The sequence below is a fragment of the Elaeis guineensis genome, chromosome 5 (genome assembly GCF_000442705.2).
Source record: "Elaeis guineensis isolate ETL-2024a chromosome 5, EG11, whole genome shotgun sequence".
Taxonomy (NCBI): Eukaryota; Viridiplantae; Streptophyta; class Magnoliopsida; order Arecales; family Arecaceae; genus Elaeis; species Elaeis guineensis.
The window spans coordinates 121020904-121047195 of record NC_025997.2 but is presented as its reverse complement, the minus strand read 5'-3'; the positions used below and the strand labels follow the sequence as shown (position 1 = coordinate 121047195).

Genomic DNA, 26292 nt, shown 5'->3' with positions numbered 1-26292 from the left:
ACCGAGCTTTTACCTGACCTTCAAAGATTTTTCTTATAAAATACCATGCTAAGCAAAGTTCTGGATACCGCATTATTGGCCCCGCCATATCCTCCTTAAAATGTCATTCTTGGCCGATTCCATCCATGTAGACGATATCAGATACCATCTTAAACTCTTCTTTTTGCCCAATTTTATCCACATGAAAAATATGGATTACCACCAAGTGTTTGCTCGGTTGGCATTCTCCCCCTTCGAGCAAGAGATTGGTGATCTGACTCTCAAGTGCATCGCTCCTTGCTTCAACCTCTCATTTGCAAAAAGCTCTAATTCTGCGACTCAATCTACCCTCCGTTGTAGATAGAGTGGGGTGGGCACAGGTACCAGGCAGGGTTAAAAACCCTTTGTTTTTGAAAAATTGTGAAGAATGTCAGGTAGGTGGCATATAACCAAGCATCCATACAATTCCCCTTCAGCTGCAAACTTAGCTAGCATGACAAATGACCCAAGAAGAGGAGGATCACAACAAAGCTAATAGAAAGTCCATGCTTTGACTCCACCGGACATTCTTGAAACTTGCGATTCCACCACGACAAAAAATTAACCATGCTCTATTCACATCTCAGACCAAAAGAGCATACAGATCCAGGCCTAAATCAGACCACTGCTTAAAAGCCAAACAAAGAATGGTAACACTCCGATGTTGTGTCCGGTTGTCCTACAGGCTCTTCACCTTTGCCCACTGTCTGGAAGCACATGTCGTAGCTACCTGCTATGAGCCCGGACAGAATACAAATGTTGCCGACAGGCACCATTCTGCAGCACCATCCGGCAAGTTAAATAAGAATTCAACTGCAAAACTGAATCTCTATCTTCATGGCAATTGGCATTGGCAGATGTTCAACAGCATGCGAGGATAGGAGGGAAAAAATGAAAAATAAAGACCATCTTTCCAAAACGCTAGTCCAAGATGAAAATTAAGTTTATACCATCATACATTGGCTATTCCAAACTACGTATCGAATGACTGCATGATCTTGCTTTAATCACGGATCTCTTCTCATTCAGCCTTCCTAGCTCAATAGAATTCTCCTTGCTCGTATAGTTGTAATGCACTTCATCCTCATCACTAGCACTATCACTATCAACTTCGCAGGATTCGCTTTCCACTTTCGTCACCTTCGCTGGCTTCACTTTCTACCCTGCTAACTACACTCCAATCCTTTTTACATTTGATTTCCTCGGCTAACAAATTCTTGTTGGCTCAAGGATCAGCAACATCCACCCTATCGAATGATGGATTCTTCTGCAAACTGATTTCACTCTCCAATCCTGCATCTTTTACAGTAATCTCTGGAAACTACAACGGCTTAACAGGCCAAGCATCAACGAAAGAATTTAAGGTCATAAGTCTGAAGACTTGCAGAAGCTGGCTCTTGTCTCGCTTCATCGCAGCGCTCAGAAGCTTCGGCAGAAGGGTTGGTTCCTTTCTTGTAACAGTGGGAGAAGAATCAGTGAATGCCTCATTTTTCAGATCCGGCTTTTTAGCATTCCACTTAACCTGACCATGCCTGCCCCTCTTATTATTGTGTTTGTTTGGAAATCGCTCCGTCACATGCCGTGTTTTCCTCTCATTTTCATTTTCAGGTTGGTTCTCAGGTTCAGAAAGATAAATGGGAGGTATTTCAGCAACTTTAACACCCAAATTCTGCCTGTTTGGCAAAAACCTCCTTTAGTTGCTGCAAAAAGTAAAAATAGATTATTACAACAATAAATTGCATGCATCCAAAGTTGTTCGTTGAAAAATAGAAAGATCAAAATCCACATAGGAGAATGAAAACGCCAATGATCACATCAGTTCAATGGTTGAGCACCATTGCCTAATGGTAGTAAGAATCTTCTAGCTAAGGATAGTGGACTCTAGCTGGCTAAACTAATTTGGGCCACAAGAAAGGTAAAGGCAAATGCATAGGAGTACCTGGCGGCATAGTTTGGCATCGCCAGCAGCATCATCATTACTTGTGCCACCTCCAGTTAATTTCTGCAACACAAATATACTGTCTGACTGATTGCTTATAATGAATGCATGATGCTCGCTTAGATATATTACCTTTTTCTATGTTGGTTCTGGTTGGAAAGTTCTTTCTACGTGCTTCACACCATTGCTGGATTTCATTTTCAGTATAATTTAAAGGAAGGCACCTTCAAGAGAATTCATACAGCAACAAACAATTAAGAAAATGAAAAGATATATGCATGGTAGTGTGCAGACAAATAAAGGCATATTGAATTGCAAAATTGAGAACAGTATAAAAATTAGTCGTTTGTAATTCAAAGTATCAAGGCCTAACAAATGTTTTGATCTTTTTCAAGTTTGCAAGACACAAAAACACACACACCAACGTGGATGTACAGACATGCAGATTCGGGCATGCATGCAGTTGGATATGCATGTTGGCACTTGCAAATATGCACACATGCTCATGCACGCACTCTGGGGAAGGGAGGGGGAGGCAGCAGTCCATCCACCACCCTGAGAATATAACTCTAACAGAATATAAAGTAAGAAATTTCCATCACATTTCCAAATTAATTACCTACATATGAAGTAATTTTAATTGATGAGCAAGTGTATCATATAATCACGTTTCCCACTTGCAACAAGCTGCCAGCATCTGCATGGCAGTAAACACCAACCTCTGGTTCCTGCCTCCACCATTACCCACGGCCCCTAATTCCCCACAATCTTTTCCCACCTCAACCTTTCCCCACACCCCTCCCTCCCTCCCTCCCTCCTCCGAAATTTGCTAAAACTAGCATAAACAATTCATGGACTTCTTCAGCAGCACTGATGAAGTTACTAGAGCAAAGATAGATACCTTTGACTTCCAGCCCTGGCTGGTGTATCACACATTGCAAGACAAGGTTTTCTTTCTCTCCAATTGTCCTGTCCTGCTCAAAGCAATGCAAGCAACAAAAGACAAAGTTTTGATGTCAGAGATACAAATAACTAAAACCATCCTGAAATACACCAGCATCTTTCTTCTCCAAATGTACAGGAAAAGCTTTGATGAAAATGACAAGCACCATATCTAGACTAGAGATTAGAAGTTTAGAACAATATCTTGTTAACACCTGATCGCCACAGCCTGCATTGCTAAAAAGTAAGAACAGCAAACAGTTTTAAGTAGTTCCGTTTTGTTTGATAAAATTAGTTAGCAAAGCCAATTTTTTAGTCCAACAAAAACAGAAATAGAAAGGCTGATCCATTAGTTCAATGCTCTTATGTAGGTTTATGGTAAATGGTATTCCACCAATCTGTGGTCAGTATAAACTTATAATCTAAAAGTTTTGATGGTCTCCAGAGAATTTCTAGAACAATTAAATTGCATATTTGTGGAGATACACAGACTAAAGTCCATGTGCTAGACCTGAGGCATTTCACAGCTTGAGCTTACATTATCTCAGGACAGGATTCCAGAAACCTATTGGAAAGATAATGCTTGGATCTGGTTTTTGACATTCTAAACAGAGCAAGGAAATAAATAAGCAAAAATTCATGCTCCCAAAGAATTGTGTACCTTAAGAATTTACTTTAGTTGTTTGCAGAAATTCAGCTTACTACATTATTCCATACAAATATCAGAAACTGAAAACTTGTCTAGAACTAATATTAATACTTTCATCTGCAAGGCCAATTAGTTTATAGAAAACAAGAATATGGAGAATTATACGTATAACAAATGTCCAGAAGGCATTAAATTAAACTGCTGATGCACATTATTTTCTCTTGTGCATTAAATTCTTTAATTACTCTCCAACAAATGGGAACATAAACCCAGTTAGGCTTAGAAAACAAAAATCAACATTACATTGCTAGCTGGACTTTTGAAACATAGACACACATGCACGCACACAAAAGGCAAAAAAAAAAAGGTCCTTATTTCCACCACTTACCTCACATCTTAACAGATGGCATCGGAGAAGCATATACTAATATGAAGAAGCTGAACGGCTAAATGTTTATCATACTGCATATGTTAGCATGCAAAAATATAGAACTAAAACCACCCAATTGATGGTCTCTCTCACCTTCATTTTACCATGATTTAACAGAATATCAAATTAATATAGTCTGATCACCATCCATCTCCGATCATCATACCATCAGACTTCCTGAATGATACAAATTTAAACAGGATGTTGTTTTCCTTCTTCAAACTGCATGCATGTAGTTGGAATGAGAAAACATGCAGAGTGCAGGCAAGGATGCAACTTTGGTAGATTTTCCGGTACTATGTGCAGGATCTTATTGGCATGTTCAACTAGATCTAATGTTGGAAATTAATGAGCAGCAAAAGCATTCTTTTAGTGAAAGGGTGGGGCAGCAATTTAAGTGGCTGCCCTATGGGCACATTCATTATCCTTCCCCTAATATTATTTACTTAAAGAAGTAGGAAGCCAAGGATATCTTATATGGGCACCAGATCGGCTGTCTGAAGAACAAGGAAGCCCTATGAAGTGGCGGCACCTAGCCAGAGCTCATCTTCCACTTCTGGACATCTAGAGGATGGTTGGGAAATTAGCCTTCTTCCATGCAGATCACATTTATCAAGAGGCTAACAGTGCTACAGACTGGGTGGCAGCCTATGTTGCTGAACACACTGGGGAAGCAGTTTCAGAGAGCAACTCCACTATTCCATGCTAATTTAGGGATATTCTACTGTCTGATTTTTCTGGGATGAATCTACAGCAGATGTGTATGAATCTCTGGCCTACCAAAAGGAATTCAAACCAAAATAGCTAATGATGAGCTTATAAAACAAAATTCTAGAGAAGTTTATGATTTGGGGATTTAAGTTCAAGGGTTTGGTGACAATGGTTTCTATACATTCTAGAAAAAAATAAATTTTGATATGCATCTGATATTAGTATGGCATGATAACAGAAGAATCCAAGAAACAGAGATGAAAGGACAAGAATTGTAAATGTGATGGTAGCCCAAAGTAGAAGGTAAAGAGTGACCCTAGCAGATCAAGGAAGTTTGAGGTTAATAGAGGAGGAGCAGGACAACAAAAAAACCAGGAAAAGTGAAAAAACACAGCAACTCAAATAAATGATGCAGAATTTAAGAAAAGAACCACCAATTCTTGTAGCTTCTGATACAATAAGTAAAAGGACTTTAGACAGTGATACAATTGAATCTCACATCAAGAGAAACACGGTACTCGAGGGACATCAAGGTTGGTGTTGCAAGTCGATGGTGACATTTCTGAGAAGACTTAGAAGACCTCTGCTTTGGTCCTCATGGCTAGGGTAAAGCTTGAGAGCCCTTCCAAAATTCAAACCATTATGAGTTTCAGTGTCTCTTCAGGGAATTCAAAAAATTTCTTCCAAAATAACTTCCTATTTATCGAGCAGCCCATGAATTTCATCATAATGACTCATCCCACCAGGCAATACCAATCTATTTATTGGAGAACTCTTGGCTAGGGTAACCCATAGCGCATTTGAGAAAGAGAGATGAAGTTGAGATCATTTAAAAGGATACACCAATCATTTACAAGGATACACCAATGCTTTTATACAGTGTAATTCATGACATGTATGTGAGTCCATGTTATCTTGAAAATATACAATGGCTTGTTGCTACCTCTCGACACTCACTCGCCAGGTTCATACAAACTCAACAATACGGTAATTTTTGTTACATATATCATGTTTATTTGATACAACAATTTTGATCAGAAAAGTATCTCACTTAATCTATGCCATAAGTGCATAGTTTGGGTAATTCATCAATAACCATAGATTAAAAGTTTAAAAGTTTATTACTAAGGAGCATGCAGCATTGTACAAGATAAAGTTTACAATCTCATTAGCCCTTACATCATATTGCTTACACTTGATGGATATTAAAGCAGCATGCTTTAACATTATGACAACAATTATTATAAAAAATAAATTAATGTTGCAAATTGCAATAGGAATGACCTCTTCCAGCAGGCCTATTAAATGGTCTCTCGCTTCCATTTGCGTTTTCTGATTGATGAAATTGAGATTTCTGGAATCTGCAAATATTAGACGAATTTCAGATGGAAGCTCTAGAAGCAACAGACTGAAATAATCTAAAAGGCAGGTACACCACATATGTGATGATTCTCTTATTCCATATCCATGAAGATTTCTTGTAAAGTTCTTGCTAGGAGAATTTTCAGAGAGGACATTTGTTTCACCATCTTCAGCAGAATTCACCTACAATGGAAATTCACACACAAAACACAAAGATGAGGAAAACTAGAACTGTCCCGGATATCTGCTTGATTGCCAGCAATCCAATACTGGAAACAAAAAGGCCTAATTTAGCCAAAAGTGACAGCAACAAATTCACAGCATAATTTTTCATTTAAGAAAAAAGAAATTACAACAAATACGGGGGAGAACTATATATTTTTGAAAGGTATAGAAATATGATGCATCATTCCTGATTGATTATGTATATCCACAATGTTTGAAAACTCAGGGCAAGTCAGACACCAAAGGGGAATTAAGATGAATATTACATTTAACTGGTTGGCAAGCCTAGGTGGGATTTAGCAATGTTGTTCCCTATACAAGATAATTATATTGTGTTGTCTAATGGATACATCGGCTTTACATATAACAAAAAATAGAAAACTATAGGAAAAGAAGTTGACTTCCAGCAGTCACCAAATACACAGATAAAAACGGATGTTTTTTTTTTGTTTGCAAATGTCTTAAGACTATAGTGAATCAATGCATGCAAACACTCACTTCCCTCACTGTTGCAACCCATCAAAATTGCTCAACAAGATCATCATGGGAAAAGTAAGGTTGTCATATCTGGATGCTTAGAAGCTCGCCAAACTCCATCACCACAAGCATCTATTGTGTGAAGAGAGAGGAGAACAACCGGAAGAAAAAGCAGATGCGGATCTCAATATTTATGGTTAATGTAAGAAATAGAGATAGTGAGTTAATTGGATCTCATCTAAACCAATTGTTTGTGAAACTATTTCTACTCAAATAAAGTAAAGAAAAAAACTTCTTTTAGATTGATTGTTTTCGGCACAATCTTGATTAAACCAAAAGGATTCCAAAAGATCCCAAATGTCCTTTGCATCCTCATTCAATTTAACAATAAAAAAAATGGAGTGCAACACAATTAATCTTCTTTTTTTAACCAATCTAAAGCTTGATTGATCAACAAACTTATGAATTTGTTTGGCTGTATTGATACAACTCCTTCAAAAGCTTTTAAATCTTTTTTTAAAAAAAATAAAAGATCTGCAGTTGGTATATCCAATGTTCTTTCAGGGTTTTGTCCATGCTCTATGATATTTTAAAATATATATATATATATATATATATATATATATATATATAAAATAAATTATGCCTCAGTCTGTAATGCGCTCATCTGTCTCTTTCCAAGATCTTGGGCCTCTGATCAAAATTTGAGAAAAAGGACATAATGGTGGAAACTCAAAACTGACAGTGGTGCGGAGATCGAGAATTTTCGTTAAAAATAATTTACACTATTGATGATCAATGCAGATCAGATATCATGGATCTCTAGCATAACAACAACTAAGGGCTTAACCCCCATATTGGCTACCATAGCAGTCTCGTCCAAGGTCAATATCATACCGAGATGCTACTATCCCGAATCTTGGGATAGTTTGGTGTCTCGGTACCATATCATGATGCATTTTTCATTTTTTATATATTTTTAGAAATTTTAAAACTTTTGTTCTTTTAAATGAAATTGTAATGAATATTTCAATATTTTTAGTCTTTACACATGCTTTTGAGTCAAGCATAGGTTATAGGGTGCCAAATTTGGGTAGCCACCTCTCTCTCTCTCTCTCTCTCTCTCTCTGGGGCCCTCTTGTGTTTGAAGCAAAAGGGAAAGCGAGCAGCATGGAGATCACAAGCTCTCCCCATTTCAAAACTACGGGACCTGACTAGGTTCCAGCTTGGTAGTGACCAAACTGGCTATGGTTCCTGCATGTCCTCATTGGTACCAATTAAGCAAGTGAGATTGCTTGGTTCACACCCAAACTGGTGTCCAGCACCTATTCCATGGACTATGGGGTCCTTGATCCTTGATAACAACTCTAATGGACCTTGGCTAGCCATTCTCCTATGATGTTCATGAGATGATGGATGATTGAAAAGTGACTATGTTTTTGATTAGTTGCCCCTCTAACAGTCTAAAGGCAAACTCTCACGCATTAAGACTGTTCCAATAACAAAGAGATAATATTCTTGGCTTTAAACACTCAAATGGTAACTGCAGTGAAAGGATTAAGGCAATATTCAACTGTTTCAACATGAGTTGACAGTCAGCTACTAGATGAAGATGAGTTACAGGGAAGCTGAAGGGGAAGATGCAAATGTGGAGAAACTAGAGCCACCTAGATGGCAAACCAGATTGTTTCAGGTCAGAGAAGATACATAAAAACTACTTAAGAATTCCAAACGCTTTCAAAAGTACTTAAGAAATGCATTTTTTATGAAATTCCCTTACCTTAATTAAACATGCGTACAAAATATGATAGAGGTAAATTCTTTAGGTTAGAATGAGTTCATGTTATTATCCTTCACAACTGGTAGTTTGGCTGATAAAAAAAGACAGCCATCTAAATGAAATATGATGACTAATATGTAATACCTTGACTAGCTTGACAAACTCTAAGAAAAACAAACGACTAGGTGATATTAGGAAGAGAGCTCTTAAAAGAAAGAAGATGAGGTTACAGAACTGGTTAAGAAAAGGGGATGATCAATTTTCGAGCCTTAGAGAGCTCTAGCTAAAACTTTTATTGATTATTTTGCTTTTTAGTCTCGCTTTGGGATCATTTATTTGTTTCTTTAAGTCTATTTGGGTAGCTATCAAGGACTTAATTAAGATACATGCTGATTCATACCGATAAGGTGCCAATATTAGTATACCTAATGTACCAGTATGGAATCAGCAAATGATATTTAACCTCTACTTCCGTATCCTAGAACCAAGAGGCATATGGTGCATTTGTTACTACTTCACTATACCAGTCTGAATGCCACCATTAAGGTACCGATTCTTTGAAGTTTTAACCTTGGTAACTGGTATTGCTTCTATATCATTTCTTTCATCTTTGAGTGAAAAGGGATCATGACTAGCATTTCTCATTTATCTGAATTACTCATTTTAGTAATACTTCAGACAATTCAAGTCTCTACATAAGTATACCCAAACAAATATTTAGGTTCCAAGTCTTAAAAGATAAGAATAGATGAAGAAAAAAAACTACTTCAATACATTTTATTTGTCAATTCCGCAAAAAATCAAAATAAAATAAGGGAAACGACTAGAAACACATGATTTCCACAAAGTTGGTTTTACTCCAAACTTTTAGGCACAGGATAGAAATGAAATGCATTTTTACTAAGACATGGCAAGTAATTGCCTGGAAGAAAAAGTTAAATACTTAAAGTTCCACGTAATTTAATCAAAGAAATTAAAAGAAGGTTAACTTTTCCTAGATGTAAGGATCTTTGGGGTGGTTAAATAGATTTTGGGCAGAGAAAGAAGAGAAAAGAGTTCAGCAACTCATTCCTTAGAGTTCCATGCAATTCAATCAATATTTAGTACTTAGGTAACAAATTTGAAAGTTTGAATAACAAAGAAATGAATATATTACACACACACAAAGAAAAACAAAAGGAAGAAAATTCATTTTATAACAAGTCATCTAAAGTTAGCAGGAATATGAAGTTGAGATGGCCAAAATTTACTAGCAAAATCTTGGCATTTCACATAAAAGAAAAAAGTTGAATAAAGCAAAGAACTAGGGGAGTTTCTTTTCCATTCACCCAATATTGGAGACATAAGAGATATCAACAGAACAAGGAAACAAGAAATTGAGAATTACCATATCAAACAACAAATACAAAGCTCCTAATTTGCATTCTTTATTCCAAAATAATCACAGGATAGACAGCAGCTACCTGCAGCTGTCAGTGCCCACTTCGTTGCACGTCCTTCCCATTCTGATGATTCTGCATCGGGCTTCAGGAGATAGGCTTGCCAACTCTGATGCACACGATCTTTTTTTGCATCAACAGATAATTTCACTTTACCAATATTATTTGAATTATTCACAGCCATATAAGGACTCCCGACAAATCCAGGGTTGTTAGAGCCTGTAGGATGAGAAGATGGAGGAATGTTGAGAGCACTGATTTGATTCCCTTGCATCATTAGATTCTGCCAATGAACCTGATCAATTTGGCAGGCCCACAATCTGGTTGATGTTCTGAGGCAGATTATGGGCCCAAAGGCTGCTGCCTGGTTGCAACGAAGCAAGAAAGTTCAGATTTTGCTGCCCAAGCAGATGCAACGCCGTAACCTGGTTCAAACTTTCCACGGCCTGATTCATACCAAACGGCCCCGGTTGTGGAAAAACACCCATCTGATTATTCCGGGCCAGGGGAGGCGCGTTGGAGCCATTCGACATGGAAGGAAAAGGCATCGGAAGAGGCTGGTTCCGCATGGCCACGGGGTTTCCAACGAAATTTCTCGAATTGGAAGTTTGATTGTTTAAATTAGCCATCAGTGGATTTGGAAATTGAGTGTTTAGGCCATGAGATGGGAACTGAGTAGGGTTTAACAGCATCTCCTGTATCAATTACAAGAAGGCTCATGGACATTAAAATAAAAGCACAAAACACTTCTTTTGGCCATGTTGTACAAGGGCTGATAATTAGTTTATGCAAAAGGGGGAAAAACACTCTTTTTTTTTGTGATGCCTTCTTTTCTTTTCTTAGTATATTCGGATAGGCTTCCCTTCCCCTCTACACGCGAAACACAGAAAAAAGAGAATGAAAGAAAGACTTCAAAAAGTTTACCCGTTGGACACGTTGATTGACGCTTCCATGCGATTGGATTTGATTGGGGAGAGAGGGGAGGAAGAGATGCATCCCGTTGATGGGGTCTCTCCGAGGAGAGGAAAGCAAGGAGGAGTGGCGAAGAGGAGAGGCGAGAGGAGAGGTAAGGGAAGAGTGCTCGTCTTTTTTTCTGGTAGAAACTGGAAAGATTGGAGAAAAGGGTCGGGATCTGAGGGTGGAGTTCGGTGGGGAGTTCTTCTCTCGGCTTCTTGGAAAAGAAAAGGCTAGAAAGATGCATTACACGCAATTAGAAGTGTTTTCTTAATTAAAAAGGCTAGAAGTGTTTTCTCAAAATTAGAATAAAAAAAAATTAACAAACCAAGATATATTACACATAAAAATTTTTAATTTAATTTTTTTACACATAATTTTTCAAACACTCAAATTTATGTAAATATTTTTATAAAATTACTATTTATATGGATTCACTTATAAATTTTTTTATATATATTTACTTATAAAAATATTTTAGATATTTTAATTTTAAATTATTAATTTTTAACAACGTTAAATAACATAGATATAAATTATTAATTTTATATAATTATTAATTTTATAAAAATATACATATATAAAAAAAATATTTTATAAAAATATACATATAATTATTAATTTTAAGAAAATATTTATATAAATTAAAATATTTAAGAGAATATATACGGAAAAAAAAAAAATTTTCTTCTATTTGTCCCTTCTGTCTGTCAAATGCTTGGGGACTCAGAGCAGACCTATGCCTCAAATGAAAAAAATATAATGGCTAGATGGATTAGATCTCAAAAGGTTCTAGAAACCTGATTTCTAGCATTTTCGCATAACGCCGTCAAGTATTCTGATGATTCTATTGATCAGTTTAAAACCAAAATACCTGTTTGAAGATTAGATAATTATTTCCAAACTCATTTTGAGCCTGTCCGATACAACAGATCACTTCAACAATTAACACCAAATGACATTTGCAAAGATCTTGATGGAGAGTCTAGCACCGATGTTTTGTGGTAGTTCAAAGCTTCTAATGCAATGCATGTACGATCCACAAGGATGAAATTTCACAAGCAGAAAATAAACCAAATAACAGAGGTTTTTTGGGCAGCTAAAAGCTGCTTGATTTATGTAGTCAGCCCATGCTTTAGCATGCACGTCAAGCAGGGCGTGTGACGTGGAACGCTAATCATAAGAGGTCGGGAAAGCATTGCCTGCTATCTCCATCACAAATCTGCACCGATCGAATGCCCGTGTGGGACCATTAACACCCGTTCCATAAGCTCTGATCAGCACTTTGACCACCACAAGTGAGATTTCTTGGGTTTTTCCGCCTATCAAACAAATTCAAACCCATTCTCAGCAGTTCTGAAAATGCCTTGCCATCACATCAACAACAATGTCAGCACAAATATATGGCATTACAATAATCTCGTGTTGCATCTAGACGAGATTGTTCTCTTGATAATACACTTGATTGTAGCTGCAAGAATAGAGAAACTGACCAAAATACGAGCACAGCAACGAATAAAACCAGCTCCGCTATTCCGGTAGCCTATGGTAACAGGACTTCGACACCATCCATCAAGCATATTGCACCCTGGTGCTGAAATCATGGGCTCCATAAAATAGCATCAGGGGAGCTGTCGCATCATCTTTTAAATTCCTATACAGCTCCATATGCCCTCCCGGGTGATTTAGGAACAAGCCAGAACCCAATCAAAAAGTAGGGGCTGGAGGACTTATAAAATTACTCACACCTTCGTGCGGTAATCCAATAAAATTGGTTTTATTGCACAATTGATACCCGATGACGACAATGAGATGAAGTCATTTGTCACCTCAGGATGCACCTGGATAATGTCTTCACCACGACTTCCTCATCCAAATGGATTGCCACGAAAAGGTCCAACAGGGCCTTGGGAAGGTAAATTCCTGCCAACATCACCATGTTACTTCAGATTACAGGAAACAGAACTACCACCATATAAACCATAAGGATATCAAGAAAGCTTACGGCAACTGAGAACTGGGCGCTTGCCCTGCCATGTATGACAGCCCTGCTGGAAATGGTGGAAAATCAAGTGATGTTAGAAGCATGATAAGCCGCAATTAGAAAGCAGCACTAGAAACTTACCTTCAGCCAAGGACGGTTCGCATGTTGTGGCAGAATTCTGGGCCAACCGTGGATGAGCTAACCCGTCAATGTAATCAATAGGCAACTGTGGATTTGGTAATGCTGCTTCTAAAGAGCTCATGTCCAAAAACTGCAAAAGAAACTTTGTTAGGTCAAAGTCTTAATTACTCATGATGTATTCCACAAGCTCACATTCAAGAGAAGCTTCAGTAACTTTAGTAGTATATGCATATAATCAGCTTATGCTAGAACACAGCAATACACTACTGCAAATAAAATCATCGAAGCTAGATTGGTTCTTCTGGATTGGGCATCAGACCGTTAAGTAACTAGAGGCAGTCTAGTGCAAATCTAAGTGAGGATAAACATTCACTAAGAAGTGGTGAATTGAATGAATATTGAACAGAGAGCACAAAATACAATAAACTGGCCAGCGATCACTAGAAACGAACAAGCAATGAAAAAAATAATTGCAAAAACATCTGCAACAAATCCCAAATTGCATTCAGCAAAACTACTATCCAAACAAACAAATAAAGGCAAGCAATTAATAAAATACCATAAAATGACCCATGATCACTAAAAACAAGTAATTTGCACTCAAAAACAAAAAATCATTTTTTGAGGTAAATCATAAATGATACTGAGGAGAATCAGCACCAATAGAGACAAAAAAAGAACAAATACATAGAAATTTAGAACTTCCTGGATTTTGCTCTTGATTGAGATCTTATAAAACACTTCCAAGTTCCAACCCCCATTCATGAAAAGTAAAAACAAATCCAAAAAAGTTAAAAAGGATTGATAGATATGGCAAAATAACAGAACTGATTTTAAAAAAACAATGCTGAAAGTGAAGTTTGAGCATAAGATTGCCTCAAATATGCAATTAAAAAAGTTAAAGCACCCTTCATTATGGAAGCCTTGGATCTAATTGTTTCCTTCCAATGTCTGATGCAAAGCTAATGATATTGCTAAGAGTTGTGTTAGCACTATGGGTTATGTTTCTCAGGGTCACCTTTAGGTTGTCTAACACTTACTACACTATCTTTGTGACCCTTAATTTTAATCATCTCTATATTTTAGATGATATATAATATTAACCATGTACTAAGAAATAGAATAAAAAGCTTACAGAGAATTCCACATCTCTAGCATTAGTATCTACAAACAGAATTCACCAAAATTCAACATACCAAACTGTTGGCTTCCAAATCTGGTTCATATGGGAGATCGAAAGGATTTACTGATTTTTTTGCCTGACTAGCCTCTCCCTGTAAAACATAGGGAAACAACTTATAAAACAGAGCAACAGGTGTAGGCATTTGCCTCCTATACTAAACATGCATGTGCTTGTCGCAACATGTGTCTAAGTGCATCTGAAATTTTATACTAGGTTCGCAACTTAACTGCAATACCTTTGCCAATGTCCTTCATGTGTCACAAGTGAGGGAGGGAAAAACAAGTGAATCTTCCTATTCTTGAGTATGTGCATGCAAGCAAGCAAACATACAAATATATATAATGTATGAATGCAAGTACTTACATATACGTAAATGTATATGCTTGTATATTCTCTATGTGTATGAATGTTTTTATGTATGTATATAAATACAATTCATAAATATATGATCAGTATCATCTATCTAATAATTTTTTCTAAGTGGGCTTCCATGTCATACATTGCTGAAGATTATTTGCCTTGGGTGGTATCCACACCAACAACCTATGGTCAGTATCATCCATCTAATAATTTTTTTTTCTAAGTGGGCTTCCATGTCATATATTCCTAAAGTTTATTCCCTTTAGGTGGTATCCACACCAAATACCTTATCACTGCCTCAAATGCATATGTACATTGTTCAGACAGAACCGAAATTTACCACCCATAATGCAATTAGCATTGCTCCAGACAAAAAAAAGTAAATAAATTAAATTAAAAATTATATGAATAGTCATTATCGGTGTTGTCATTGCAATATCTGGCTGCAGGCAACCGATGATCTACAGATGCTTCTTTCGTTTCACATGCATCTTGTGCTTAACACTTGATATACTAAAAGAACCTTCTTTTGTTGTTTAAATTTCCAAACACCAACAAAGCAATAAGCAATTATACTATTCAATTAGGCACCTAGGGCTCTTGCCCCTGCCCATTTGTTGTTTTGCCACCATAGACTCAGAAGTTGGATCGTTTGGCTACACCGATGGCAACAAAATCCCCAACTCTACCATCTCTTTAAAATGATGATGACGACCATGCAAAGTAGGGTATGAAGAACAAAGAGACAGGCAAACATACTCGTACTAATATAAGATATGTGAATATGTAGATTATCTACAAAGCATTACTACTTAGCACCCAGGCTTGTTGTACCAACTGAATTGTACTGCATCGTACCCAACAAAGTACCGGTATGGTACCCATGTTTGGTTCAGCATATGAGCCGAACTAGTCTGTTCCAGTCTAAACTAAGTGGAACCACCATGTACCACCCAGCTTCCAGCAAAACCATGAGAGGGTGCAAGAAGAAAGTGTTGGGAGCCTATGTCAGTACTTGATATGTATTGTGCCATGCTGAACCAGTATTGTACTGGTACAATTCACAATACCAATTTTGCAGCCCTTGCTTAGCACTCAACTAAAATCAAATTAGCATGATGAAAGCTCGAAAATTTGTGCAAACCATCAAAGGTTAAACTGATGGAGGAAATGATGATGCGTGGACATCACTAAGCAAACTGAAACACATGGCCTTACGATCTAGAGCTGGCTTTTGAAGCCCATCCTTAATAGAATTCTGCAGTTGAATCAAAATTAGAAGACGAGAACAAAGAGCTATTACATAACCTGAACAAAAAACAAGGACATAGCAGTACCTCCGGGAATTTCAATCCAACATGTGGATCACCTGGTTTAGGCTTGGTCACTGGAACCTGTGAATTCTTATTCTGAGGTAGACTCCCAAACAAAGCATGAGGCACGTTCCCAGTAGAATCATCAAAAGCTTTCCACAACTACAAACAACAAAACAATAAAACATTAGAATATCATGTTGAATCAGCCTCTGATACTATTCCTGAGGCAAGGAGCCATTGCTTGCCCAATTTTACCCCAAGGAAGCCTTGTTGAAAGAACAAGAAATCTATTTTCACTGCTGCAAGCAGTCATGTCAAAAATTCTTCACCTGGGAGCTTTTCTGATCTGAAGAGCTTTTATCGTCATGTAGACTTGCATCCCATGGACCAGCTGTTGGTGTAAATTGTGCAGGAGCTACAGAACTTCGAACTGAAAACCACTTTGAATTCTTAAGCATGGATGTCAATGCATTTCCAGTCCCCTTGGATGCTCCCTCATCAGGAAAATCCACAGCAGAGACCCCCACATTTGTTTCACAAGCAGCTCCAGTATGGTGAGGTAAGTCAAATGTAGCCCATCTTCCATTTTCTGATAAGGAAACTGTGGATGGTTTTTGCTGAAGCATTGTAGATGAAGGTTGATTGCTGAAATCAGCAAACAAATCTATAGATAAAGTTGAAGAAGTCATTGATGATTCAACAAATGGTAGGTTGAAAAGATCTTGCTTTGGAACATGCAAAGAAGCGGGCGATTGTGTTGAAGAAGGTAATGCAGATGCCACTGCCTGATGGGTTTCAGTAGAATGGACAGGCTCCACAAGAACATCTGATAAACCACCTGAATCGACTGATTTATGAGACATGGAGTTGCTGTCATAGGATCCAAAGCTGCCTGTAGATGTGGTTCTCTGGAAAGAAATGATATGTCATTTGTAACAAAAGTTGCTTCATCCTTGACATGAAGATAACAGGATAGGACATAAAAATGAATGGTGAACACAGAAACAAGATCAATCACCTGTGGATGCATGATCCCATCTAAATTCATCCTGACATTTGCCTCTGATTGCCTATTTAATATCTGGGGCCGTGCATCTTCAACCATTATTTCCCTTACTTGGCATAAAGGAGGGCTGCAATATCCAGCATCCCGAGAATTTGGTGACTGGCCATCAGATCTGAATGGATCACCAGTGCTGGATAGTGAGAAGTCCGAGAATCTCGAACCAGAACTCTCATTAGCAAATCTGTCTTCATACATGTGCTCGGATAACCGACTTGGACTACATGCAAAGATACCGATTTTCTCTTCATAGCGCCCTTGATCTGAACCTGGCCTTCTTGCAAGCATGCCAAATTGTTTTCCATAACACCTATCCTCATACTGATATTCATAAGGTGGGCTCTGAGAAAAAGAATGATAAGAACTAGCCCTCTTCTGATCTTCTCCATGATTTGTGAGGCTCTGTCCAAAGCATGAACATCTCAGTGTTGGAATGGAACAGTACTCTAGGTACATGAGCAGCATACAGTACAATGAAAGAAAAAAAAAAGAAACAAAATTCAAAATATAAGTTGTATGAAGGATAAATTTCAATCCTGAAGACATGTTCAATCAGAAATACATTACCTCTGTATTACTAGATGGCTTGTCAGAGGTTCGCCCCCCAGCATATTTCTTATCCACATAAACATTTTTTATGAATTGCCTAATTCTATCAGCATTACTGGAAAGACAAAACAAATAAGTCATATTACAACCTGCATGATGTCTTATTTAAGAAATATAATTTTCAAGCTTAACTAGTTTGAGTAATAAAAAATTCATCTTTACCTGCTATCAGGCAATCTCATCTGCTGCATGTCCCAGTCCTTCAAAAAGATTTCTCTCGCATGCTACAATAAGTAATATCACATGAGAGTGGAAGAGGCAACTCATCCACAGCCAGAAAGAACACAGGTCGGCAGATGTAGTTACCTGATTGCCACCCCTTTGAAGAGCATCAACTTCTTCTTTGGTAAACTTAGCCATTGATACGGACTTCACTCGGTGAGTAAACTCACGACTGTATGGTATAGAAAACAATTGACATCAAAACCAAGGAGTCAAATTGTCAGAAAACTAAAAAAGCACCTGTTGATCATTACAGCATAAGAGATGCAAATCATGTCCTCCAAGACGCTACAAAAACTAAATAGAAGATCTTAAACGAAGAAAAGTAGACCCAGTGTGCAAATGCTACATCGGATGAGCAAATTTTTTTCAGATGGCCACCATTTGCAGTTTAAGCATGCACTGGCAATCTAAAATTTATAAAAGAAAGAGATTGCCTCACATTTACCGAATTCGCAAGTTAATCATGAAAACATGCCACATATGAACACCCAAGTGAGTAGAAGTGCCTCCATGGATCTTCATCAAGGCAAAGATAAGGTATTAGCACCAAAAAATGAAAAAATTTGTAACCAGTTTAATAACTTAACTGCCACATTTTGGTCAATGCAATGTATATAGGTACAGCTAGAACAAGCATACAGGTCCCCAGATTACATAGCAATAGCATTGACCAGTCTTGACAAGAGGATGGGCCTGAATAAAATCAGAATTTTGTGTCTTACTTTACTTGTGGATCAATATTTGATGTCATCTTTTCTTTTCCAAAAACTGAAGACTAATTAACAATAGGTATACCATACTAAGAACATAATACCAGGGATAGCCCTAAATAAGAATTCTTGGCACAAGGAGGATCCATAAAGCTGATCCCAAACAGCTGGGAAGGGTTTGATGGTCATGGTTATGGCTAGGCTAAGAAGAAAGTAAGAGGAAGATCTATGTGTAAAGATGATGAAAGAGGTGAAGAATCTAAGTAGGATTGCAGAAGTTGAGGTGGCTTTTGCAAGGATGAAAAAGACAAGGCACTGGAAGGAACTGTGACATGGTCAGCGAATCAATGCATGAGGTCTTGGAGAGTAAAGTACCAGTATATAAATGAGAGACAAGATAGCAATACCAATTTATAAGTATAGAAGATATGAGTTATGTTGCACAAACTATTGTGCTTTAGTCACATTCTGGAGACTAAAACAGAGAGTAAGCAACATTAATCAACAAAGATTTTGACTCTTAGATTAACTTCATATAGACGATGTTAATGACAGGTGTATATTCACATTATGGAAAGAAAAAGAAAAGCATGCACATCTTCTGTTGAAGCAAAAAGAAAGGTACCGAAAGAATTTATTTGGCAAATGATCAGAAAGAAAGGGAAAATTAGTAAGTATCAATGATAGTATTAAAGAGATATATGGAAGGAAAAATGAGTATGTGAATTTCTTGTCAAGATATTTAGGATCCAAAGGCAATAAGCCATCATTAAAAAAATAGCATTAATATCTTTCCATGCTTGCATGGTATGCATTGTTTATTGATTTCCAAGAAGATGACCAATATTATTATAACAGTAAAATAGAAGTATGATTCAAGAAGAATGAGAAAGGAATGAACATTTGTTACTTATTAAGAAAAAAATAAAAGACAAAGCTTTAGAAAATAGTTGAATCTAAAAATATTACACCAAGTGCAAGCTTATTAGGAATTGGTAAGAATCAATGAAGAACTGACAATTTACAACCTGAAATTTTATGAGAAAATCACTTCACTGCATTAAAATTAACCCATAAAAGGATGACATATGAGCAAGGATGACTGTGACATGGTTAACATTGAATGACCAAAAAGGGAGATGCATTGGCAGAGATTATCAAAAAATCAAAACCATTGAAACAAATAACTGTCTTATGGAACAAATATCTGGCCACTTGGCCAGTTTATTGAGTGGATCAAAATGTTGGGCAAGGATGCAGGCCAACAGACATCAAATCAACACAACTTAGTTGGTGGCAAGATTGGCAACAATAAAGGATAAAGCTGCAATATATAATTCACAATTTCTCAGACATGAGTGGTGTATAACAAAGGCGCTTAATGAGAATAAGCCTCGAATGATGATTCAGAAGTCAGAATACAAAAGGAATAGGTAAGAAAAAATGTTATAAAACAACTAACTTTCAGAGGATTAGACCTTAATTAAGACCCTAATGTTAAATAAGATCCATGTGTCTGGCATCAAAATTAGTTGGATTAGACATGTTGTGGATATTTGACTTTTCAAACACATTCCATTGGTAACAATCTTGCTTGCGAAAAGCAAGACAAGGCTCCAAACCCATTACCCTGAGCTTTCCAGTTAAATCGACTGACACCGGGCATCACATTCAGGCATAGATGTTCACACAAGTAAAATGCTACTGAGTACGAATAGTTTCATAATGCACCTTGACTTTACATGCAGACAATCATTGAGGTGTCAATCTGAGCAACAACAAATTTGTGAATCATGGTACAATTTATGTGTGGTCTTGGTCACAAACTACTCTTTTGGTACAACTTCATTACTTCTTACATGCACCACATGCTTGTCATATGACCTTGCATACCGAGCAGGAAAAAGGAAATCTCATTTTGGTTTCTCTTATGAGCATGAGTGCATAGACGGCTCATACACATGCATATGTGCAAGAAGTTCTTTTGGGGCCTCACCAGTTGTTCCTTGAGGTGCCTAATGTGCCACAATGGCTGCTCATGAGCTTGCACATATGAACCTGATAGATCTGAAGATCATATATTTGTGGTCTTATTAAAATATGGACCACAAAGACACATATCAGATAACTAGGGGCTTCAAATATGCAAGTTCAGTTCAGAGTTACTGTATATTCCATCGATCAAACAAGTGTATACTCGGGGTCACACACATGCAAGCCTTTGAATGATTCTTGATGTTACTTATTCCATGCAAAACCCTCATTTGCCTCTTTGCAACTCGCCCAGAGGGCTTGATTGTTAAAGGCACATGGAATTGGGGGCTTTGGATAAGGAATGAGCAGAGGATGCTAGTGTTAGAACTCCACGTCAGGAAAATAAAAAGGCCATAAGAAAACCTTCTCAGATGCCTTCTTAACCAATAATCTAAAAGAAGTCACAATATAATAAAAGTTATTCCTTCAGAATCGAGGAAAACATAAACAAAAAGCACGAAATATTCTTTACTCAGATCTCTTAGAAACCTTTTTAATGCATAATGTTCTGCCGCAAAAATATAGCAAGGAAAAAACGATCATGGTGATTAAAGAATACAATTGCTGTCTACAAGATAATAAAAGAATCAAAAATCGAATTTATCATGATAAAGTAAACCGGATACAGTGTACTCACTGTATCCCGCTGCATGTTGTACAGACGAAGGTCCAGAAATTTGTACAGACATATTGCGGAGCCTGTACCAGGAAAGAACAACCATTTAGAAGTCTTCTTTCAAGAAGAAGCATATCAATTAACCACACAGAATTAGATACCCACACTTACACAACAAACACGATCAGAGAAAAAGAAAAAAGTTTTGGATTTTAATATTGAACAAGAAGAGAAAATAAAAGAAAATACCAGGCTGTTGCAATTGATGCATTTCCTGTTCGGCGGACGCTTCATGAGACCTCTAATGATCTTCTCATTCCTCTCTTCCTCCCTTTTACTACTCATTTTGTCAACCAAGAATTTTTAAAAAAAAAAAAAAAGACAAAAATCCAGGAGAATAGCAATTCCCAGGCTCCAAAACTCCAACTACTTCAGCAAAATCTGTACAACTTCACCCAAAATCTCAACCTATTCACCTAAATCTCCTAAAACCAAGCACCCGATCCCCAACACTAGGATTACAAACCAATGATCTCAGGAAAAACCAAATTTCCCAGCTTCCCACCTCGGTTTCAATCCAACCAAAACAGAGAGTTACGATACCAAATCTCTAGCGCGACTTCCGAGAGTGAATCTTGCCAAAACCTAACAGTCGAACCCCTCCTCGACACTTCCATTTGGGGTTTCATGCTAGAAGTCCGGCGTGGAGGGGTCTTCTCCGCCCAAAAAAATTCTAGGGCTTCCTCCCGAGGATTCTCGTGGAGATCGCGAGTTCGACGAATACAAACTCGGGTTTAGGGAGCTCGGCATCGAGGAGGAGGAAGGCGGGAGACAGAGAGGAGGGCTTCGTCGCGGAACGAAGGACGACTTGAAGAGCAGTAGAATGGGAAGGGAGAAACATGGTTTAAACGGTGGGGAAGAAGATAGAACCAGCGATGGCTTTGAAACTAGTTTTCTTGGTAGGTTGGCTCCATCCATCTCTCAGTGTGCGATAACGGATTGGGCGAGCCGAGAAGTTTTTGCTGGATTCCAGAGATTGGGTTGCACGCGTTCCATAGGATTGAAAGCCAATCGGAGAGGGATTGAATATAGTATTATTCGTACTATTTGTTTTTATTTGAAAAATACAGATACCATTGTACTGCGAACTGAGGTGGATACTGATGGCCTCCTACCGGTATGAAGTTTGGCGGCAATCTGAAAACGGGTTCCCCTTAAAAAAATAAAAAATAAAAAATTTTCTTAACCGATCAAAATTTGAGAACAATAGAAGAAAAAAATGATAAAGTGAGTGAGTACTCTTTATCTTGAGAAGAACTCATGTGTGAGTCCATATACCCCATTTATATGAAAAGAAGTAATCATGTATTATCTTCAAATTCGATAATAAAAATGGAGAATCAGCATCCATGAACGTGAGGATTGCAGGCTGTTAGTTATAGACATTAACTACATGATTTTAGCTCACATATCCATAATTAAAAGAAACCATTCGAGATTCTGAGAGATTTTTTGGATCAATCTTTCCTTTTTTAATGATCTGATGGCTCAGGATTTGTCTCATGTCATCGACATGATCCCAACATCAAGGTTGGTATGCGTCTGAACCCAAAGTCGGCTTGTAGCCGATGTGGGGTAATCATTTTGGTGGAACAATTTGATTATCCAATCTTCCCTTCCCGATGTCCAAAGAGGTCCTCTAGCATTGATATAGTCGTCCTTCAAGTCATCCATATTTGATCTAAAGTTAGTGTTTGGTCATAGTCTGAGATGAGAGAGATCAAAGTCGGATAGTTAATTCCTCTCATAACACTTACCCCTCAATTTCGAGTCTAAACTTCACCATTTTGGACGAAGTAGCCGACTTCAAGACTCGACCTTCTATGACATAATGATTTGAAAAGCGATCCAGCAGTTGTCTTTAAGTCTATCATGATTTGTCACATGTCGATCTTCGGTGTGCCCCAAACTAACCTTCATCGATCAGCCTATATGGCACAATCAAGGGGAGGTGTGGCGAAGAGCCACACAATCCAGCATCTCTAATGTACGCTATGTGGTAAAATCTGATACCGTGGTGCTTTGATCTGACCGTTGATGGATAGTATAAATTGATCCTTCTGCACCTTTTTTTCTTTTTGTTTGCTCGATCCAATCCATGTTGTTCTGTTTCACCACCATAGCCATCAAAAGGAAGCTTGCCATCCAATAATACCACCTCTCCTCCGGCACTGGCTATTTTTAGGTCTTCAAATCCCCTTTTTCAAATTGGTCCCCCTCTTTTCCTCTTGTTTCTTCTTCATTTTTGTTATTTTCTCTATTTGGTCTCTTGTTTTAGCCATCATATTCTATTCATTGACTCTTCTTCTCCTCCTCTTCCACTTTGATAGTGGTGAGATCGAGGATAAAAATCATCAAGACAGTCGCCTCCTCCATGGGTCGAGTTCGAGGGTACTCCTTGAAATAGCACTGAGGCTGGCTCCTCATTGGGCACTAGTCTTTTGAACCCCAAGGCTCAAATAGTCTCGTGCGGGGATTCAGAGACTTCTAAGATCCAAGCAACGAGAAGTCTGGCATCACTGAGTCCAATCTAAAAAGGTTCCGAACTCAATACTTCATCCCTTCATCTTTTCGAGTGGAGGTTCCTAATCGAAAAGACGATATCACTGTTAGAAAATGTGTCCTAAAGTCAATCATTTGAACGATTGTGCTCATTTTATATTATGTATATGAATTATTAATCAATAAATAAAAATTATTTTGATATTATTCATCACAAAATTATATCTTTTTTGTTAGAACTCTTGTGTTGTGATGAAATCCTTAGAACTATGAAGTAATCGATAAAGAAGGATTTATCGTATAGTTCTTAAACATGTTCGCGATCAAATGATATATCATTAAAAGATGATGATGTTTATCGAGTGAAAGTCGTTGTGTGTCATATGAGTTGGTTGTCCTCTTAACTAAGGAGTGTGGAGATACTAGTATGGCATATAAGTGAGATGTAAGAATATATTGTCACTGAACAAATGACTCACCTGCTAAACACTCTGCTGTCAAGAGCAACTCGCAAAGCGTATAGACATAAGTATCCCTCAGACTTGAGATCACCATAGTGACTTGCAAGTAATTCATTGTATTTTGATGTCGAATTATCTGCATTTCTAATGCAGTGACGGAAGGCTACTAGATACAATCAAGTACTTACAAAGTCTATGCGTGGATCAGGATAGAATTGATCTTTTTGGATTATAGGAGCTGATATATCACTGTATTTTAATTTAGTAAAATCTTGACAAGGATAATTCATATGATGGATTTGAAAGGTCAGAATACAATATGGATGATTCTTCAGGATTGACAGTTTAACCTTAGACCGTCCTAGAGCATTCGGATCAAAGAGATAAATTATGCGGTAAACATATGTATAGATTTTTAAATATTGTCTTACAATAATTTGATCTATTCGGACGTCTGAAATCATTGCTAGATGGTAACTTCGATTAGTACAGAAAATAATTTCTATACTACTGACTTAGTGTTCGAACCTATGGAGTCACGCACAAAGTCAAACAATATAGGAAAGAATTGACCTAAGTCTATAAGTTCAATTTGAAAGTACATGACTTGATTGAGTGAATAGATTAACTTGATTGAAAACTAAGTTATAGATTTTATGAGATTAAACAGTTGGTTATGTCTAGCTAGTACTAAACATGAAGTTCAATTTCAATTTTTGGGATGAACAAGATTTGATCTTTGATCCAAGGAATCTATGAGAGATTGAATTTAAGTACTAATTAATTTTAGATTAGATCTGATTTAATTAGACTTAATTAGGTTCATAAATCTAAGTTAGACTTGATCCTAAATTCTAAATAGTTTGAGATTGACAGTCTATTAAAAATTGATTCGAATTAGATTTGAATTGACCCACATTTAGATTAGATCCTTAGAGTTTACTTTTACTAAAATTCTCTCTCCTCATGGCTGATCAAGAGGTAGTGGGGTGCTAGTTGTTGCCACCCCACACTTGGGTGTAAATGTGGGTGCATAAGAGCACCTAGTTAGGCGCCAATCCTTTCTCCTTTAGGACTTCTTCTTTGATAAGTTATGGATTAATTCAAAGTCTGTTTGAATTAAGAATCTTAGCCTTATGGATCATAAAAAATTATCTATAAATAGGAAAGACCTCTAATTATCATGGTGTAACAATTAGATTGTGTGCCGAGGTGAGAAAGAGAGAGAAGAGGCGTGAAGGATCTGTGGGCGTCCCCTTGGCGTGTTCCCTTTGGGCATCTCACCTTCCCATGACATGAAGGCCTCTTGGGCGTCCCCTCTTGCTGGTGTGAGGTGTCACACCAGAGGCCCTCTCTCCTCCCTTGTTGTCTTACGAAGGTGCTTCAATTCGAGGCTTCATCCTACTTCTCTGTGAAGTTTGACGTACGTGCGAAGTAAAAGATTTATGAATTCAGACCTATGCGAGGCTTTACATTTAGAATCTTTAAGATTTGATTTCAATTTCGTTGCATATCAAGTAAAGATCTGATCTTTATTAAGTTGTTATAAAAATTTTTTAGATGCATCATGACTATTTGCTGCGTTTCTCCAAAGAAACAGATTTTTTTTCTTCAGTCAAGTGCTCCAGAGGAACAAGTTGCTAATACACGAGAAGTCCTTCCTAGCTGGCCTTCACCTTCCACTCCATCCTTTCATTAGTAATATTTTAGACTTTTACAGAGTCTTTCTAACTCAAATGACTCCAAACTCAACTTAGGCGATTATTATTTTCATCATTCTTTATGATCTCCGCAAGATCCCCGCAAGATGCTCACTCTTCATAGTGATGTTCATCTTGAAGAGACACTCTCATGAGAAAAGAAGGTTGTACTTTTCTCTTCAATGAGAGTGAAAGTTTATTAATGAGTTTTCCTCCTCAATCCATGATTAGAAGAGCCATTTTTTCCATCTCCTCGGATTTGCCTTGGGGCTTCAATTGGATTTGGCACGATCCCAACCTCTCCCCCAATAGGGAGAAGTCAATCCTTACCAAAGATGACAAAAACTATCATGCCCTGCCCGATATTAAGGTGCCAGAGTTGAAGGAGCTGGTGACTAAGCA

The 26292-nt window shown here is 37.5% G+C and overlaps 1 protein-coding gene and 1 pseudogene across 6 annotated transcripts; both read right to left on the bottom strand.

Moving 5' to 3' along the window:
* Positions 1–545: 545 nt before the first annotated feature.
* On the bottom strand, positions 546–11165 carry LOC105046111 (uncharacterized; annotated as a pseudogene).
* A 619-nt stretch (positions 11166–11784) lies between these two features.
* LOC105046113 (probable ADP-ribosylation factor GTPase-activating protein AGD14) lies at positions 11785–22231 on the bottom strand. 6 transcript variants are annotated; one of them, XR_012141618.1, is made up of 13 exons: positions 21417–22228; positions 21189–21250; positions 17889–17976; positions 17745–17806; positions 17541–17637; positions 16929–17375; positions 16240–16818; positions 15932–16069; positions 14248–14325; positions 13052–13181; positions 12932–12977; positions 12420–12849; positions 11785–12282 (listed from the first exon to the last, which is right to left on the bottom strand). XR_012141618.1 is itself a non-coding variant. In XM_073258339.1 (12 exons), exons 1-12 carry the CDS (start codon positions 21510–21512, stop codon positions 12795–12797), a joined length of 1875 nt encoding a protein of 624 aa, XP_073114440.1. In that variant the 5' UTR covers positions 21513–22231; the 3' UTR covers positions 12281–12794. The 6 variants fall into 6 exon arrangements, 4 of the variants coding, with proteins under 4 accessions (XP_073114440.1, XP_010922917.1, XP_010922919.1 ...); XR_012141619.1 differs by having other exon boundaries at positions 11785–12248; XM_073258339.1 differs by having other exon boundaries at positions 12281–12849; positions 12932–12974; positions 21417–22231.
* Positions 22232–26292: the final 4061 nt, after the last annotated feature.